Source organism: Balaenoptera borealis, assembly GCF_965194805.1.
Source record: "Balaenoptera borealis genome assembly, chromosome: 9".
NCBI classification, from domain to species: Eukaryota; Metazoa; Chordata; class Mammalia; order Artiodactyla; family Balaenopteridae; genus Balaenoptera; species Balaenoptera borealis.
The window spans coordinates 35,374,108-35,394,929 of NC_138873.1; the positions used below are offsets into that span (position 1 = coordinate 35,374,108).

The 20,822-nt window shown below is 35.1% G+C and overlaps 1 protein-coding gene and 1 long non-coding RNA gene across 3 annotated transcripts in view; one reads left to right on the forward strand and one right to left on the reverse strand.

Moving 5' to 3' along the window:
• The window catches only part of LOC309635306, a 31,156-nt gene extending 15,111 nt beyond the window's left edge, over positions 1 to 16,045 (forward strand). Inside the window, exon 2 of the long non-coding RNA XR_014248750.1 lies at positions 12,120 to 16,045. This is a non-coding gene — a long non-coding RNA (uncharacterized lncRNA). The remainder of the gene's footprint in view (positions 1 to 12,119) is intronic.
• The window catches only part of RSPO3 (R-spondin 3), a 99,789-nt gene that overhangs the window by 44,350 nt on the left and 34,617 nt on the right, over positions 1 to 20,822 (reverse strand). For both annotated transcript variants that reach the window (XM_082406273.1, XM_082406272.1), the window contains exon 4: positions 17,814 to 18,011. In XM_082406273.1, coding sequence (XP_082262399.1) covers positions 17,814 to 18,011 — 198 coding nt within the window. The remainder of the gene's footprint in view (positions 1 to 17,813; positions 18,012 to 20,822) is intronic.

Here is a 20,822-nt window from a genome sequence, read left to right on the forward strand (position 1 = left end):
GGAAAAGAGCAAGTTCAGAAAGAGTCTTGGCTTAAAATGTAAGGTTTGAGAATCTTAGTAGAGTGGAAGGGGTGGAAACAGGTAGTGTTTATTAGAAATAAAAATTTGCTGCCACAGAGAATCACAGGGATTATCAAGAGTATAGTAATTCAGCTACAAGGAATTCATACCTTGTAACGGGTGTCACCTGAGTTAAACAAAGATGAACTTTGACTTTTATTTAAAATTAAATAAATATATAAACCCTAGAGTAAAATATTTCTTCTTTAAAATGTGTCTTGAGGTTTTTCATTGTCCAAACCCTGGATTATCGTAAATTCATCCTAAATTTCTTTCTGGTGACTCCTAAGATAAAGTGCTTTTTTCCCCCCTCTTCCTAGACATTAAAACACATTGTGCTCTTTTAAAGGCTTATTCTTTCCATCTGCTTGACCATATTAAGAATAGTCATGAAAAATGGCTGACCTAAAACAAGTGGGATTTTAGGACCCAAAGAAGCGGATAGTAAGGAGTGAGCATTTAGGTCTATTCACCAAGAAAAAGGAAATAACAAGTTCTCTGACACTGGAGCTTCAATTCCTCTTGTTACAGGCTTGTACTTCAGCTTCTTTTTTTGCTTAGTCATTGCTTTAACTCCCACTCTGAGATTAATTGCATGACCCTTGGAGATGAATGATCTTCCACTTAATCTTAGCCAATGCAATCTGGACAACCTCAGGGTTGGTGAGGCTCCTCTTGGGTGGTTTTCATTTGTTTTAAGAACATTAAAGTATCTCATAAATCTATATTTATTATATTGGTGAGTAATCTACTATAATTAAATATGAAATGCTGAAGACAATGTTAAGGTAACATTGGGGTCACAAACCTCTTTTTATGGTGGTTTCATGGCTGCAAAAATACTCTGGAATTTGCTTTTGTCTTTATGTCTGCATCTGTTTAACATTACGAAGCATATCCAACAGCATATCATTTTCAAATGGGCACTTTATAAGTGTTTTAAAATAATAGTGATGTTTCTTGATTATAAATACACACTGCTTATAACAAAAAAATTTAAGATGAATCTTGGAGAGAATACAGCTAACAATACCCTCATTCAATATGAAGTGTCTTCACTCACCAGTATTAGAAAATTTGGTGAGCCAGTTTTAATACAGTATTTAAGAATATTCAGGGTTTAATACTAGATCTGTTCCTACTAGTTTTCGATTGAGACCAGTATGGAGATAACAGAAATCAGGCAAAGTAATAAAAAAAAGCAGCTCAAGTCCATGAATTTGGAATCTACGATTTAGAATGGACTATGGCAAATGTACTAAAATTGACCTTTGTAATATCTTCAGGGAGAAAAAGGATTTGTTATGCAAATTAATATTGGAACAAACAGTTGTTTTTAGAGGTGTTTAAATTATCAAAAAGTATAAACTTTTCCAGCCCTTTATATCATTTATGAAAAAAAATCAATGTTACGAGGACGTATTATTTGATAACTGAAGCAGTCACCTAACCAATTTTCCAATTGACTGCAATAGATTAATCATATGCAATTGAGGAAAGTATCACAATTGCGTGTTTTCCGAACATATTCTGTAAACACTAGCCACGCTATTCCTTTGGATTTTCTGAATTTTCAATATTAAGCAAGATGCATCCCTCTAACCCTAACAAAAACTAAATACTATGCTTTGGAACTTTGTCTTCAGTAAAAGAACTCAATTTTCTAAGTTAGACAGATGAACAAAACAAAACAAATGTGCATACCCAAGATAAGAGACGCTAAGTGTCAATTATAGGGATAAAACCACAAATCAATAAATAACTCATACTAGGAAAATATATATGTTAGAGGACAAATGAATTATAGAACATAAAGAGAGTGAGAGTGTTTTCAACAAGCTGGGAAAATCACTTCTTTATGTATTGAAATGTGCTACAAAATCTATTGACTATAAAGTTTTAAAATTGAATAAATCTTCATGCATTTGTACCTAAATTCAGGAATACAAATGAAAGAGTTACTCACTCATATGATTCCATGGCTAGTTTAAAGAGTTAAGATAAAGCTGCCCAAGGGTAGAAAGTGTCTCCATAAATCTAAACACTATTTCTATCAGACATCCTTGCAAACTGGCCTAGGAAAATTTTACTGAGTACTTCAAATGTAAATCCATTGTATGGCTGAGAATAAACACAAATAGATCACAAAATGGGCTTTGTTAAAGAAAAATGTGTTGGTGACGATGTTCCCAGTTTTCTGACTCCATATGTTATTAGTTTTAATTACCGTGTAGCACACACATACTTAAATTTTGAGGAGAATGAAGTTAGGCTAGTTACATTCTAATGGCTCTAGAGAATATGGTGGCAGTGAGGTCAGCTTGTAAAGCCATGGTCCTCATGTTCCCACAGGACAGCAGCAACAAAGTAAAATCCAGCATATAAGCAGTTTCATAATGTATCTGTAACCCTGATGTCTTAACATCCCATGTTTCTTTTGCTCTCTTCACACCTCTTGGTCTTTTCCTGATGGGAGCATATCCACTATTCAAAAATGAGATTTAATGAAGTGTTTGTAAAAACACACAGGCAAGACCAAAATGGCAGCCACCAATTTGTTCTTATTTCCATTAGGCCATCCTTGAATTCGAAAATCTCTAACTATGTTTCAAGTGCTTTAGAAGGCTTAATAGATCACTAGTAGGTTTTTACCACATCTTAATTCTGAAAATCTGTATATAATTTAAAGAAAACATATCCATGTGTTTCTGACTAACTTGCCATTAAGCTTATTTTGTAAGCTCAATTTCATGTCTAAAAAATATTTAAAAGCCTCTTTAAATTGTTAAGCTTTTGCCAAGAACAAGGTATCATAAACACACACACTGTTGATGGGCTGGTCTTTGACAGCCCAAACTAAAGTCTGTAAATAGCTATCTAATAATACTACTAGAGGAAATACATGCTCCTATCCTTTTGCAAACAAATAGCTCCCTGCCCTCTCTTTGCCTATTTGGAGGAGCATGCTATATATTTATAATGTTATAGTGAAACTCTTATTCTGCTAACAGTCAATTTCCCTTGTTTTCAAAGTTAAGCTACTATATTCTAGGAGGAATTTTGCACCATCGCCCTAGCCTCAGTCTCACGTGCCTTCAGCAGATGTCTACAGCAACTGAGAGCAGCATGTGATTTTTCCATATAGTCGTGAGTTCCCAAAGAACAAACCAAAAGTCATGCTGCATCTGCTTTATTCGTACATGCACATTGTGTTCTCTCTTGGAACTCTGTCCTCTTACAGCTTGCTTCAGGCTTGGAAGCCTCCTGGGCTGGGAACTTTGCCCCATGTCTGGCATATCCACTGATTCATACGACACTTAGGAGACCATGTATACTTCGTAGATTGAGTTGAAAATCTGAACCTCCGAAATACATTTTTTTAGTAAATTTCATTTTACGTCTTCATTGTTAGTTTATAGTAGTTGGATGGGGTATTAATTTTCATAACCTTTTAAAAAACCAAATGAGGATCTTTATTAGGTCCCATATTTAAACATAACCCTGTGAAAATTGCACGTGGCACTTAGAGCCTGAAGGTCACTGACTCTACTGACTGACAGTGTCTTTGTTTAGACAGTGTGAGGCTGCTAACATAACCATTTACTCCATTTGAATACGATGTTAGCAATTTGTGAAAACCATTTGGCTTTAAAACAGCAGTGTGATTTGAGGCAAAAGGCCAATTTGCTCATTAAGTTCAAGTTTGTTCTTTGAACAACAAAATGACAGTAAAACAGAAAGAAAGATTTAGCAGATTTCATGATAGAAATAGAAGGTTCTCAATTTTGTCAGCAACAAAATGACAATAATAAGAAATAATGGCTAATGCCAACCACATGTGTGGTGTGTATAATTTAAAAAGGTCAGAAAAATAGAAATAAATGGTCATCTTGAATATGTGGCAAAAGTGTTGAAAGAGACAGTGTAGAAAGAAGACTGGATTAACAGACAAAAGATCCACATTCTAGTCCTGATTCATCTATTTACTAGCTGACACTCTTAAGGTTGTTATAAACTTTCTTCAGCCTCAGTTACTTGAAATCTCACTGGACTTGGAGTCAGGTCTGGGTTTGAGTCCTGTGTCTGTTGCTTCCTATGTGTGATTTAAAGTCAACTACTCACACTCAAAGCCTCAGTTTCCTCATTTTTAAAATGAAGTAGATAACAACAATGCAGACATGCCCAAAATATTTGAAGAACTACGTAAGATAATTATGCAAAACTGCCAAGATTTAGACAAATCATATTGTTAAATCACAGCCCAATCATAAAGAATCTATGTCAATGGATATGGTTATTGGATTTGAGTAAGGCTATACAACCCAAGCAAAGTATTTTCTTTGGCTTTTTGTAAGGTGATTTGGGGCCCACTATAATTACCCTGGAAAACCATTTTTACTTCTTCTTTAATAACTAGAAGTCTCATCTCCATTTTAATCGTCTTATCAAGTTCCCAGGAATAATATAACTAGGTAACAACTTCTCTAGCTTTACCCCTTAGGGTCCAGTGGTGAGAAAATTCCCTTGTAGTTGTTGTACTATTTAGTGGGGCTCCATGGAATATTAGGATTTAAACCAACTCAGAATTTGGATTTTTCTTTTTTAATTTGACTATAAAAGCTGTATATGTTAAACAACTTGATTTTACAGCATAAGATCAATAGTTAAGGGCTTTTTAATTATTCATAAGCTTCCTTTCCAGAGAAATGTAGGCTTGTGAAACAGGCCTTTTAGTTTAAAGGAATAGCATTTCATGGCAAATCGAATATTTAATATCATTAATTAAAAATAGTTTTATGTTTCCTACGGAACTTTGAGTTTTTGCAGTTAGAAGATTCTGGATCACATGTTGGTAGTTTTATTCTTTTCAGTATTCTAAATACATATATTCAAGTCCTTTGGGTCTCAAACTAACTTGTTTTTTTAAATTTAGTATTGCACACACATTTTTAGTTAAGCAATAAACATCTGTCATCTGCCATTTATTAATATTAATTATAAATAGTCAGTGGCTCATGGGATCCAAGTACAGCAGCTGAGATTTTTCTAAATCTGACCTCCTTAGAGTTTATACAAAAAGTGTTCAGAGTAGTTCTCCTAAGCTCCTAGCCAATTTAAGGCTGGTTTGCAACCTAGTGTTTTAGATTCTGCATCTAGCAATCAAAAATGACAAACTGACAAAAATGATAAATGACAAAAATCCTGAAAAAAGCATTGTGCTAGGGGATTAGGTGGGACAAATAACAAGAAAAGATGTTCAAAGTGATATGGTGCCATTCATTAACTATTACTACAAGCTAAAGGTTATGTGTACAGTGTATGTGTTAGGAACATTAAAAATGTCATGTCCCTTTTCCATAGTTTTGTTGCTTCAGATGACAAATGTGGAAGCCACACTTCCATAAATTAGTATAAGAGAATACAAATTTGAGGAGAAAGTCAAGAAACAAACAAATACAAAGCCAGGCATATTAGTATCTCCCAAGAGAGCTAGCGTTCACAGCTACTTATTTCTTGTCACCCTAAATATCCTACAGCTACAGCAACATATACCCTAAGACATCTGACATGACCTCTGCACAGTGCCTTGGGGAGCACACTGACATATTTTTCCTTTCTGAGATTCAAGCAATTTTCCAAAGAAAAAATATTGTGCTATAATGTAGCAGAGGGTTCATAGAAATGTCAAGTTCAGGTTTTACCTGAGTCTAATTGAAAAACATAAAAGATTTTATAAACCATCTTGTTTAACGGTTTCAAATAAAATACCCTAGCACAGGGCTACTGGTTGGTTAGCCTTTACTTCAATACCAGCACTGCTATTTTCTTTTATTATTTTAAATTGTGGTAAAAGTGTATAACATAAAACTTACCTTCTTAACCATGTTTAAGCGCACAGATCAATGGCATTTAGTATATTCACATTTTTGTGCAACCATCACCACCCGTCAGTCTCCAGAAATCTTTTCCTCTTGTAAAACTGAAACTCTGTATCCATTAAATAGTAATTTCCATTCCCCCCTCCATGAAACCACCATTCTATTGGGTTGGCCAAAAAGTTCATTCAGGTTTTTTATAAGATGTTGTTACAGAAAAAGCCGAAGGAACTGTTTTGCCAACCCAATACTTTCTATCTCTATGAATTTGACTCTTCTGGGTACTTCATATAGGTGGAATCATACAGTATTTGTCTTTGTGATAGGATTATTTTACTTAGCTTTATATTCTTAAGGTCCATTCATGTTGTAGCATGTGATAGAATTTCCTTCCTTTTTAAGGTGAATAATATTCCATTGTACGTCTACATACCACTTTTTGTTATCTATTCATCTGTTGATGGACATTTGGGTTGCTTCAACCTTTTGGCTATTGTGAATAATACTGCTATGAACATGGATGTACAAATATCTCTTTGAGACCCTGCTTTCATTTATGTTGGGTATATACCTACATACTTGGAATCGGTGGATCATATGGTAATTCTGTTTTTAATTTTTTTGCCAAACCACCATGATGTTTTCCATAGCAGCTCTGTCATTTTACATGATCAGCCTTACTAGTAGTCAGAAAAACAAAAGGATACCATTGTTAATCCATCAGAATGGCAAGTCTTCAAAGGACTGATAACATCCAGTTTTGGCATAAGGAAATAGGCATTTCCTATTTATAAGGAAATAGGCATTTCTGATACACTGCAAATGTGAACTGTTCAAACCTTTTTGAAAAGTAATCTGGTAGAACACATTAATTTTTTAAATGTGCACATCCTTTGGTTTTTCCATCCAGTGTTTGGGACTCTATTTTATATAAGATCTCACAACTACTGAGCACTTACCAGATGCCAGACACAAGTCTCAAGAGTTTTATACACACATTAACTCCTTGCTACATCATTCCTTCACTACAAATCTGTGAGGTAGTTACTGTTATAATCCCCACTTTACAGATGAGGAAAATGGGGTATACAAAGCCTAAGTAATTTGCTTAAAGTCATACAGCTAGTTAAAAGCACAATTAAGATTTGAAAACAGGTACTCTGGTTCCAGAGCCTGTGTTCTAAATACTACGTATGATGTATCGCTATTACCTCTTTAACTCCTGAGAGAAAGGGAGTGCATCAGTTCATTAACATTATAGAGATTTTTATTGTAGTACTAAGAGCAAAAAGGGGAAAAAATTTTGCTATCCATGTATACCATTATGTTATATTGGTAGTATGCCATTATGGTATCCATACGTACCATATCATATATACCATTACTGACGTTAAAAATAATGCTTTTTTGAACATTAAACAAAGAAAAAAATAAACACCAAATCTAGAGTTGAAATGAGATGGTTTTGGTTTCCAAACTAGTTCAGTACTCTTTTACTTAACTAGGCTGACACTGCAAATATTAAACTACTTTGAAGACTGTGAACACAGACGAAACAATGATTCTGTGAACATATAATCCTTTGAAAATGGAGGAATCCTGCAGGAATGGAAGGAAAGAGTGTTAAGGCAGGAAACAAAGCAGGAGGAGGGGCATTAAGGGCATACAACATGGTAGGACGCCGAAGGGCGGAGGGAGAGACATTAAATAGGAAAACTCCCTCTCCTACACATTTCAAAGCAAAATTAGAAAAACTGGACAAGCGTGAATCCACCACAAGTTTGCCCAAGAAATACTTTAGTAAACTGCGTCTTAGCTATTGAAACAAACCAATTTGAAACAAAACAGAATTCCTTTATGATTTTGGTGCTGGTTGGAAACCAGAGGAGCATGACATCAGATGTTAACAGCTTGTACTTATTATTTTGAGGAATATTTCACTATTTCATATGTCCATGGTCCATAAAAAAGTAATTAGCTATCTAATTAGCGTTCTATAAATAAGGATAATAATTTTTGTTCACAGGTTGTAATTAATTAGATATTTTAACTACTGATCCTGAGTATGCATACATTTCTATGACTCATTTTTGGAATTAGCAATTATTCATATTTTCCAAGTGTGAGCTCAGTATGTTGATATTTCCTTGCCTAAAATGTGATATTATTCAAAAATCAGTGAAAAATAAGTTGCATTGTGCTTCCAGACATTAGATTTCACATCATACAAAAGTAAAAGGGATATCTCATTTAAAAATGTATGTTTTGCATTGAGATATAAACTGTAATTGGACTCTGTTCATAAACTATTTCCTAAATCTGATCTCTTGCAAAAAAAAGAAAAGCAGGCTTTTCCAGCAGAAACAACAAATAAACAAAACAAGCCTTTACAAGATATATTTTTCAATTATGGCAGCTTGGGCTCACAGAGGCTAGAGTTATGACCGGGTGGTGTATACACAGTATAAACACAAGAGTTCAGTAATTAGGTTTGAGTTAATTTTAAAGTTTCAGTGGCCTGATGTATAATCAAGCAAAAGGTCATTACCCACGCTGGTTCACACAGAACCTCAGCAGCTAGAAATGGAAATGGACATGTCTTTACTTAAGCTTGCACAAATCAATCCCAGAAACCCTTCATATGAGTACTGGATTCTTTTTCTATTCATTTCAGAGCCAGTTTACTCACAAAAAAAGTTTTCTAGCAAACCAGAGAAATCAGAAAAAAAATTAGTTAAAATATTATTAGCATTATGCTAGACATGCCTCTCTAGTCTAAAACAGATGGAGTAAAACTTTGGTTGCACTTTCTCACTTAAATGTTTTTTTCCATAAATAATATTGGACAGGGATTACCCTATAGAAGAGTACAAGCTTCTAGATTTTGAGCTTTTTTTTTGGAAGAAGATCATTTGCATCTGTTGTTTTGTCAGCCTAGCACTCATTTCTACATAGAACTGCTACTCAAAGTGGCCCACGTGTCCCTTGGCTTCAATAGTGAGCATGTGACTGAGGCAGACCAATCACAGTACTCCATTTCCTCTGCCACAGTGATGGGTTCAAGGGTAGACATGTGAGCCAAGCTGGGTCAATTTGCACCTTCCATGAGATTGGAGGAATGGACACTGAAGGAGAGAGCGCACTATCCTTTTGGACCAAGAGCAACGTGGATATAGATTTAGGGCTTCCCAGAGCCAGCTTTCCCTGTGAGTAGAGACAGACTCACTGTAGCAGGGGAGAACAAGGCCAATAAACAGTCACAGAGGCAGGATGAGTTGAAATGGCAAGAAAGAGAGAGGAGAGAAGAAGATAGAGCCAATGATATTGTTCGAGCACTTAGAGCAAACTGTGTCTTCAGCAAATAGTTTTCTTTTTGCTTAACATAATTTGAAATCTGTCTTTTCAAATATCCTGATGAATACACAGAAGGTAACAGTGACCTTGGTGAAAAAGGACTGTCAATGAAAGATAAACACTCAGATATTGTTTTTCTGTTAAAATAATAATTACACACATTTGCAAATAAGTTTTTAGAAAAACTGAAAAACAGTAAGAAAAATGATAGAAAAGCATTTCCAATTTAGGGCATGAGGAATGGGGTGCTTTAAACAAAAGGAAAAGGGAACTGAATAGAAAATTAAATGGAAAGTGAAGTACCTGTGGAAGAGAGCAGAAACTTAGTGGAATAACAAGTTTTGAAGAATTTCTCATTTACACCCATTTTGTACATGTTAATGTACACTGATGCCAGCCACTGTGCTGAAAACTTTATGCTTGGATTTGTCCATTAGTACAAAAATATACCACATTCTATTTGGGGTCTGCTTTGACAGCAATGTACAAGAATTAAACCATGCGAGTGGTCTTTCCCTTTCGTGATGCTAAAAATGATACGGTTTTAATGTAAACAAGTTTGAGAATGTTTCTGTTTCAATGACTGTCAGGGAATTTAATTGTAACCTGGCTGTATTTGCTTGGTCACACCTCTTGGGAGGCCTGTGGACGAGGTAACCAGTCTTTTCTGTCAGGCTGTAACAATCTACGATGTTAGTCTGTAACACGTCTATGAAGAAGTTACTGGAGTAGATAAAAAGAGAATAAGATAATGATCTATGGAAAGAATAATTCTTTTGTGCCTTCAAATGTGGGGTGTCTTCTTTGCCAAAGAGGTTTCAGCAACACCAGCAGTTTCAAGGAGTGACTGTGTTAGGGAGGTGGGAAGGAGGACAGGAGCATGAAAGGAGGAAGTGTCTTTTTTGCTGGAGAAATGTTTACTTTGTAATTAGCAAAGGACAAGAAGGCCCTTTTGGAAACTATACTTGGGGGTCCAGAATTTAAATTTATGCTGATGCTCTCTGAGGCTCTCTCTGGGGAACCCTCCTAATTGGCAGGGATCTCAGTTGGCTAGAACAGGCTGCACATGAAGCCAGGGTCTCAGGGTCATTTCTCCAAAGGGCCTGTTAACTCAGCTCTGTTCCACAGCCACAAGCTGTACCTTTAACCCTACTTAGCCATCTCACAAAAACATATTAGCATATCAACATGGTGGTCACAGAAAAATAGATTTGCCTTGAGACCAAAACAAAAAGTAGGCAGAGATATTTCGTTTTTGCCAGCGTAAACAAATGTCTTTGTAAATGTGTTAGCAAACTAATGAAACTGCAGCTACCGACAGAAAAAAATCGCAAAGATGAAAACCGTCCACACAAGCATATGCTACAAGTGAGCTGATCATCGATTGTCTTTACTTTGTGGACCAACATAAACCATGGCACCAATATCTAGATTCATGATGGCAGGGACTTTTGTCTTTCTTGGCCATTGCTATATCTTCAGCACCTAAAAGTGCCTAGCACATAGCTGGTGCTTTAATAAACATGTGTTGAATGTATGAAGGTATCCTGGCCTGGCCTTTTATTTATTCTTCCTATTCTGACCTTACAAACTGGAAAATACAATAGAAATAATCTCCTATATACCATCTCCTGTATCAACCACTGAGTGTTTTTACAAAGGAAGAGACACTACATTAGATAGGAAGAGAATGTTGAATAAAGGAGCAATCACACTCATCTAATTGCAAACAAGAGAAAGACCTCTGTGGGAGATGGAAAAAATGGTTACAATTCTCCACTCACCCCTGTATGTGCATGCCAAGTTGCAAAGTAACTATGGGACTTCTCCCCCAAGAGGTGAAATCTATTTCAACTTTTGAATCAGGACTGGCCTTGTAACTTGCATAGAATAACAGAACATGGTGTAAGTAAAATTGTGCCAGTTCTGAGCCCAGACTCAAGAGGAACTGCTTCTTCTCTCCCTCTTAGAACCGTGTAGAACCCCTAGCCACCTTGAGGATGATAGAAACAGCAGTTTCCTCTGTCCTCAACCAGTCCACCACGTTAGGGAGCCAGCCAGAACTGCACAGTGGATCCCAGCCCATATTACCCACCCACATTTATTGTTAAATAAATGGTGGTTGTTTTAAGCCTGTATGTTAGGGGTTTATTTCTTATGCAGCAAAAGCCAACTGAAACAACTTTACTCCGATGCACAGGAGCTAAACAATGGCAAGATCGTTGTTTGGTTGGGGGCTGAAGAATGCTTTGTTTACTACAGCTACTACTCTATTCAACAGACTGACCAGTGTGTGTTATGTTACACATACCAATGGGTTGAAAAGCATTAGATATTTAGAAAAATCACAAAAAGGAAATCTCAGAAAGTATAAGTATTTGCAAGAATAATTTATTATAAAGATTGTTTTAGAATAGAGATGCTGCAGTATACACACCAACACAGCACAGAAGCCTAAAAATGATTTTTCTACCACCAAAGCAAGATAGGGACTACACAGATAATAACAACACTTAAGTATTTTCCCACTGTGAATAATGCCCACCGTGAATTTTGACGACTATGAATGTCCCCAAAATCTTAGAGAGCCTATGGAAATGGAATGGTATGAACTTGGTATTGATTATAAAAAGATAATAACTGCTGGTTGAATTATAAAAAATGGTATAGTACCTGGGATTGCAAAACATGAAATAAAAGGCTTCTTATTTTCTGCAGAACTTTTTCATTAACACTGAGAAATTTAAGAACATACAATGTAATTGTAAAATGTGCTCAAGGCCAGAAACCTAGTAACTGTCATTTTACTTTTTTCAAAAATCTATCTAGGTGCTGGATGTGATCCTTCAGCTCCATTATTACAGAGGGAAGTAAACTGTGCATATATAAACAGTCTTAGCATTGTCTTCAACCCACAAACCTGGGCAACAGAGAATGCTTGCAAAGATCCTGCCACTGTAATGTCAATGTCAGAAGAATCAATTAAAGAAACTGGCGCCTGTCACAGAGGTGATAACACTCTTTTAACTATATGGATAATAAATTCGGACACACAGCTGTGAAATTTGCAAGCTCATTTGATGCTTCAAAGATTAAGTTGTAATTGGTGGGAAAGAAACAAAGAAGAGTAAGAGTTGAGTAATATGGCAAAGGAGAAAATATGTAATCAAATAAATCAGTGCATAGGCCATGAGTGAGCATAACTGAAAAGGACCCAAAGATGAACCATGTTTTTATGGGGATCTTCAGAGGTTAGGAGTGCCTACATCCTTCAAAAACAATAGCATACCTGTATTAATATTAAAAGCCTAATATTTAAATTAAGTTGTGGCATATACAAACTGTAATGTTTTCATCAGTAACAATGGTACTCTAGGTCTAGTTCTAGTATTTACAAAATTCAGAGAGAGAAAATTTTGGAGTATTAGGTTGAACCCTATGAAACTGCTTATATTTGACCATTTATAATCAACAAAAATGGCAGTTTCATATGGTTTAACCTAGTAGATAGGAGTGTATTAAAAAACAAGAGATGACTGTAGCCACATAATTTGTCTCAGTGGAGAGAGAGCTAAATAGCGATTAAACAAATGACAGGCCTCTCCATTGGGGACATTAAATGAAAAACTGGGCTCAGCCTTTAAGAGAAAGTCCATACATTTGTATTAAGGAACATTGCTCAGAGTGAAAGGCATTATTTATTCGCAATAGACTACCTTTCTTGGAGGTTTTAAACATAGCTAAATATTTTCGTGTGGTACTGGAATATTTGAAAATCAAAGAGTATTAATTTTTAATAAAATTGATTATTACCTTTGTAATGATTGGGGGGCAAAAATTTCCCCTCTGTTTCACCAAATCGTTCTCGTTACCAAAGGTTTGCACCATGTGCAGGTTTCCATTGGTGGCAATGAAAGGTTTTCACTGGTCCTTCCCAGAATCTAAACAAAAAACCCATTTGGGTAAGGACCAACATGGCCTCAAAGAGGGATAACAGAGAGAGATTGTTGAGTTTATACCAGGGTTTCTCATCTTTGGCACTACTGGCAGATAATTTTTGATGTGTGAGGCTGTCCTGTGCATTGTAAAATATTTAGCAGCCTCTACCCACTAGATAACCTGTAGCATTCCCCTCCTCCAAGTGTGACAATGAGAAGTGTGCCCCGGGGAGCAAAATACATGCCTGGTTGAAAACCACAGTCTTTAATGCCATTCTTATCTCAGCTCTGTACTTTGTTGAATTTTCTCTGACCTGTGTTAAAGGGCTAGTGTACTGATCGGGTGTAGGGAAAGAGAAGAAAGCTCCCATCCTCCAGTGCTTAAACAGAATGAGTGTCTGTAGGCCAGCTGGTCCTCCTCCATGAGGTGATGGTGGTGAGAGGCCATCATCAAAATTCTCCAAGCCAGTTGGCATCCTACAATTTTGAGCTAATGACTCCTTCTAGTTGGATTTTGAGAACTGTTCTGAAAATCTTGGCTAAATGTCTTGTTTTGAATTTGACTGAATCTTTAATATGAATCCTTCCTGTAGAAAACTCAACTCTTCATCACTGGAGTAGTTGTTATAAAGATTTTAAGAAGTAAACTAAAAGACAGAGGTGCAAACCTGGGAACAAAGCAGACTCATTTTTTATTTGTTTCCTTTTTTAAAAACAAATTTTTCTGTAACTTTAAATATAGTGCTCATGATAAATATAATGCATATTTATAATACTGGTATTTGAAAACATGATTAATAGCAATTTGTAAGTTAACATATAACACTTTTCTTCTATGTAAAACCTAGTAGAATTTTACAACTGTACTTTTAATTTTGGGAAGGCACATAAGATGACCTTCAGTATGTTCAAATAATGCAATAATTCCCACACTTGTTTCTTCCCTTGAAATGTCTCTGGACATTTTATTTATTTATATTTTAATGGATTCTTTTTCTCCTTCTCTGCTAGGAAGGATGCTATTTCTTCTTTACACCAAGAAAGTAAACCCTGCCCCATTTCTTTCATGACTCTGTTCTTCTCTCTCCTTTCTATCCCAAGATCATGTACTACATGTAATTAGGATCTTATTCATGCAATTCACCAAAGAACAAAATTTCTTTCATTCTTTGTGAATTGCCTCAAAACCCAGTACCTACAGGAAATTCTCTTCAGTTAATTAAAGAAATGTACAAATGAATGAGAAACATTTTGGTGACCTTCCTTTCTTTGCACCCTGTCTTCAAACCCAAACAAAAAAAAATCACTCTTTTGCATCAAATGCAGACACATATACGCTCCCCTGTTCTGTTTCACTTCCCCTTATCTAAGATGGTTACACGCAATATATCAAAAGAGTTAATAAGTATGAGTTGGTGGCCATTAAAAGTGCATTTTCTCCTTGTTTACTTCTATTTAAAATATATTGTTTTAAGGCATATGTGATACTAGTATATATGTTAGCCTTCATAATCTCTTAAAATAAATGTTATATATCTTTGACATTTCAGATATATAATTCAATTGAGATAGTCTCAAGCTAGAAACTACTGCAATGGTAATAACTTCTTATTAAAGCTAGTAATTGATGGAGAACTTAAGATATTAAAAGGCAGCATGCCAGGTAAAGGGAAATAATCCTAAATGTGCGAACAAGTAGTACATCAGATAAAAGTTTAGATTTGGGGCTACAGAAATGACATTTATCTCCTCAGATTAACTTACTATAACTATTCTAAGCATGAGAAGAATATTAGTAAAGAAAAATGTGTGTATGTGTAAGATTTTGCAACCAATTTTTCATATATATATGAAAAGTTCATATATATAAATATGCATCTCACAACTAGAATAATCCATTCTGTTAGTAAAAACTAGTTCCTCCTATTCAGCTTCTTCTTTGTGTACATTTTAGAAAGTCATTTCTAGATCTTATCATTCTTCCCTGGAGACCTTGCCTTTGGCAATTACAACACAGCAGAAAAAATCCTGCACACATGCTGCATACCTTTTCCAAATATGAGTTATCTACTTCTGTCTATTGTTAACCTCTTAGGCAGGGAAGATAGATGTAAGTTTAAATTCAAGATTTTTAGGCTAAATTTTTTTTTAAAAACCTTATCTTTTAGCTTTCTCATCTGAAAATGCTCAGCCATGAACCTAAATGATGTTATTTTATGAATCTACAATCATTTAGGTGCAACTCAAGCAATAGCTATTCTAGTGGTAGGAGAAATCATGTCTTCATCACTTTATTGTTTATCAGTATTGTATAGCTCTGAGATATACAATATAAACAAGAAGATTCTGGGTAGTGTTATTATTTTGATGTGATATTTGATACAGTGGCATGTCCAGGGGTCATAATTACTTTTCTATTTGGTTTCTTCATATTCAAATAGATATATTTTTGATATTTCAGTTACCATTAAGAGAAGTTAAGAAAACTAATAGGTTAGAGAAGTAAGGAATGAAGGGAGAAGTGGTTACCTTCCTATCTTAAATTTCTAGGCTACTTGAGAAATCATTTTTGACAGATATATAAAAAGATGAATGAAAATTAAATAAAACTGGAACTAAATCTTGAATTTAATTATACATGTAATCCACATTTCCTACTTAGTAGTCTATGGATTATCAAATTTGAAAAAGAATAAAGCACCTAAAATTTTCTAGTTGTATAACATTTTCTTTGTAAACATAAAATGTCACTCTATCCTACTCAGAGGGGAAGAAACAAGGACCAGAAAGAAACTTCTAAGTCAAGCTTATGTTACAGGTTACTATTTTAAACTTCTTATGGCATTACTTATCTTATTTGTTGCTAGTTTAAAAACTAACATTTTCAATGTTAATGTTTAAGTCAGTGCTAGCAAAATATATTAGAAGACCACATCCTCAAATAAAAGAAAAAAATGTAATTAGTATCATAATTTAATTTTTCTATTGGATGAGATTTTCTTCACTTATATTTTAAAAGCAAAGTATACTAAATACTGATTAGTAATGTAGAATCTTTGTGGAAAGAATAATATGAACAAAGACCACCTGTAAGTCATTAAATTTTAAGAAAATTTAGTAAACATAAGTAAATGTACGGCTATGGGAGCTTACCAACAAGTAGAGTGATGAAATATTTGATTTCCAAATCCAACTTTTAAAATCTAAGATGTTTTAAATTAATTGGTAACAAATGCCAGAAAGACCTTTTTCACTAGCCAACTTTCATTCCTTAAACCTAATTTTAATCAAAACCTCTTATAAATTTACAAAAACTTGAAGTTCCCTTAAAATAATCCATGTATTCAAAAAGTTTATCACATTAACTACTTGATTACTAATGGCAACGACAGGCTGTATCCATCCTGATGATGGTCAGTTTGGTCTTTTGGTACAGTGAAAGACACTGCAAAGTATGGGTGACCCAAGTTCTTTCTTGTATGAGCAAAGTTCAAGTTTTCACAGCACCCTCTTCTGTGTTTCCATCAAAATTTTCCACACACCAAACCTCTCTTACTATGTGATATTGTGATTATCTGCTTAAACATCTCAACCTTTCACTGGACTCTGAGTAGAACTTCAGGATAGAGATGGGACCCTATTCAGTTGTGAATCCCCAGGGCTTAGCACTATGTGTGGCCATAAAATAAAAATTCAATAAAATGATGTTGAATGAATGAATGAATGAAATAAGCAAAGGAAGTTCAACTACAGAGTCAGCCAAGCTGCAATTAAATGAGAAGATCATTTATAGGCTCACCAATAGCTACATAACATATTTGTAGGCAGTGGTGCTGAGGATTAGTGAGAAAGATGGAATAATTATATTTTAAAAGTCAACAACTGCAGATCTTCTATATGGAAGTTTAATCACCTTAAAGCATCAGATTAAATGACATATTTTTCCTTGGCACTCATATGACTTCAGAACAGCCCTTACACAGAGTTATTTAATATTGTTTTGGTAGGTTCTATAATCTGATGTATGAAATTACTGTAATATGAAAAAAAATCTGGGGATAAAATGTCACGAATGCTTGTATTATACTTATAAAATATGTAACCTTTAAAATATGTTTAGCTACAAAAGCTTAACACCTAATTGCGCTACTTTGGTTTGTAGGCAATGAAGAAAGGAGTAAGCTGATGGCTGGTATTCACCATGCTCGTGTACCAAATGTTATTATTAGACCTTGTGTTTCTGAGGCTTCCCCTAAGTTTTCCAGGTACTAGGAAGGTGGATGATAGGAAAGATAATAGTCCCAAAGGAAGATATAGGCATATATTATATGCTTATAATGCAGCCCCCTTTCCTAAGAATCAATTAGCACACTTTTGTGTAGTTTAAAGTTCTGATATCAAGCTCCATTTTAAAAAATTACCACATCGATATTCTGTAATTTACAGCCAACATATTCTTTGTTTGGTACACATTTTAGGGTTTTCAGACATGAGTGATAATAATAAATGTTTCCTAAGAAATAAAGTGAAATTTGCATCAAATCATGAGGATTCAAACAAGCACATGTTGTTAGTATGATTGTACCTCGTTCTCCCTTCTGACACTTCTTTCTCTGCACTGTACACTTTCTTGTCTCACTGGTGGGGGGACACAGGTTACCCTTTGCTGATGGATGCTGTATTATTTCTCGGACCCGTGTTTCAGTCCCTCTTTTGAAGCCACATGTTTTTCCTTTTTTCGTGCATGGACTCCAAGGACTCCATTCACTGGCCTCACAGTGCACTGAAACAGAACACCAGAAACAGCCTCAGTTCGCTCACACATAGTTTCACAATTGTTAAATAAACAAGAAGGCTTGCTTCCATCAATACTTGCCCAAATTCTGAGCAGAAATCCTGCAGAACAAAGTTGGGCAAGATGACTTAAAGATAAAACAAAGAGAAACTGAAAGCAGGAATAGAATGTTTTCCACTTTTTGGTCCTCATATTATCAGGTAAACTCACTCTTGCATTGGGTTTACTTTTCACTGTAGATTTGATTAACCCAGGCATGAATATAATTATTCACAACTGACCAATGCTTTACAATTTCTAGAGCACTGCTACAATTATTGATTGATCCTGACCATAACTTGATAGGTTAGTCATTATTACATACTCAAGAATTGATTCTCAAAGTTTAGTGTGCAACAGAATCACCTGCAGGGAGGACTTGCTAAAACAAAGAATGCTGGACCTCTCCCCTCCCAGAGTTTCCAATTCAGTTGCCTGGGGTGGGGCCTGGGAATTTGCATTTCTAATGATACACGTGATGCACATTTGCAGGTACTGAGAACACACTTTGCGAACTTCTGTGCTAGAGAATGATTAAGCAAAAAATGAATTCAGGTCCTTGGCCTACAACTCACTGCTTTTTCTACTTCATGTGCCTTTTCTTGAGTACTTCAATATTGTCATTTATTCATGGGTGTAGATCAGGCATAGCAGTATCTATTTTAAGTGAATTCTGGGTCAATTTCATCTGATAAACTGCTTCTAGAATTCACCTGACTGGGTGATTTCTAGGATGAACTGATATACTTTTTCTAAAATTTCTTTTGTAGATTTTTCCCCTTTTCTGTGTGTATCAATCTTTTCAATCTTGACTTTACAAGGTATTATAACAGATTTTTGCACTTCTAATAAAAATAAACACCTGCAAGGTGATATTCTTATATTTATGTTCATAAAATTTCCTGACTTACAACAGAAACGGCTTGCAACAGTAACTCTTTCAGATGATATGACTCTCTTTCCACAAAAACAAATTCCCAGTAACCTTGCTGCCTTCTGACTTAAAGAATCCTTATTTTAGAGCAGAGTACTATTTTTCATACAACCTCAAGAAATATAACCTAAATGTTTCAGAAATTTAAAACCATTCACAATACATTTTTTTCACATGCTTTTTCAGTCACTTTCAGGTATCTGAATGCAACACAGAGTTGAATGGAAATGATTAGATAAGTGAATTTAAGTTTCTATGAACTTAAATGAACTTTACTGAACCACTTTCAAAGGAGTCTTCATGTTCAGTTGGTTAAAGAAGAGAGCAACCAAATCACTTAATGATATCATAATCTCTTGCCAGTTAAGGTCATATCTCTGATCCCAATATTAGTCATTAAAAAGTAGGGGAGCTTTGCACATACAAATAAAAATACCTCCAAGAAAGCAAATGGAAAAATAAAAATCCAAGTTTGTGAGCTGTAACTTTGTCCAGTATTCATTTAATGCCAGAACTACATGGACTAAATTAGAAAAAAATTACATAATGTGGAAATGACCCAAACTTTGGTGATTTTCATAAGAGCAAAGGTGGTCTAGGCAAATGTACACCTAGACTTAAGAAAAACAGATATAAAAAATTACAACATAGGTAGCTATGAGTCTTTAGTCAGATGATGAATGGTTCTAAAAATGAAATTTTAGTGCCAATCTTAGATTATTCCATTGAAGAAGAAGGAGGAAAAATATTCACAACTAGCGAGTTCAGATATAAAGAGCTCTAATAAGATGGGATAGTTAAAAGGCCTTGAGAGGAGAAGAAATTTTCTTAGCTAAATACTTTCGAATAAACCTTTAATGTTAGCATCCAAAAAATATTTTTGGAAAGAATGGACACTTTGTTGATCATGTAAAGACAACAAAGAGGTTGATTTAAGTAGTATTCAGGTCATTAAATGAACAATATAGATCTGGGGCTCTGTCTGGTTAAGAGGTAATTAAGAAAAAAAAAAGAACTGCTCAACAGAAACTGCATTTCTTCTATCTTCTGTATTAAGAACAATCTTAACATTGGAACGTTTAACTGTTCACTAATGAAACAAGTGTTTCAAAAATGTAGTTAGCTCCTTGTCCCTGGAAGTGGTCATGGTGTGGTTGATCATCAGCCTGGAATGCTGTAAAAGGGATTCTTGAATTGGAAGAAAAGTTGAATTGGATATTTCACCAGTAATATTCATTTGTTCTCATTCTTGCTACCTGACTGCACAGTTCCAGAGAGAACATAGCAAGGCCATGTTCTCTGCTACTCACTGTTTGGAGCTAGATATCTTCCCTCTGTGACTAGTTGAACAGCACCAACTCTCCAAGAAGAGCAATGAGGATGGCAGAATGACAGTGCAGAAAGGAAGCAAATTTCTGGAGCACAAAGTGGAAGAAATACATTCTCCTATAAAATTGGCTTCAGTCGACATTTTTGCTTAATTTGACTTGCAAACCATGAGGAGTGGGTATGTTGTGACATAAATCTTTTACCCTAGCTCTGTATGAAGGTGGTGTTTTCTCTGTTTATGACATGTTCTCTCAATTTAAAATCTGGGTAAGAAACAAGTCATGCAGTATAGATTTTAGCAAAGGGAGAGACACATTCTTCAACCTCTGCCCTGGAGAGCTAGAGTAGAGGTACTAATTATAGCACTGACGATAACTCACATTGTGTCCTTGGGATCACCATTTCAGCTCTCTGGGTCCTAGTTTTCATATTTGTTAAAGGAACAGCCTTTAATGGTCCTTTGTGATCATCAAGCAAGTCATCATTTTTTGTGAAAT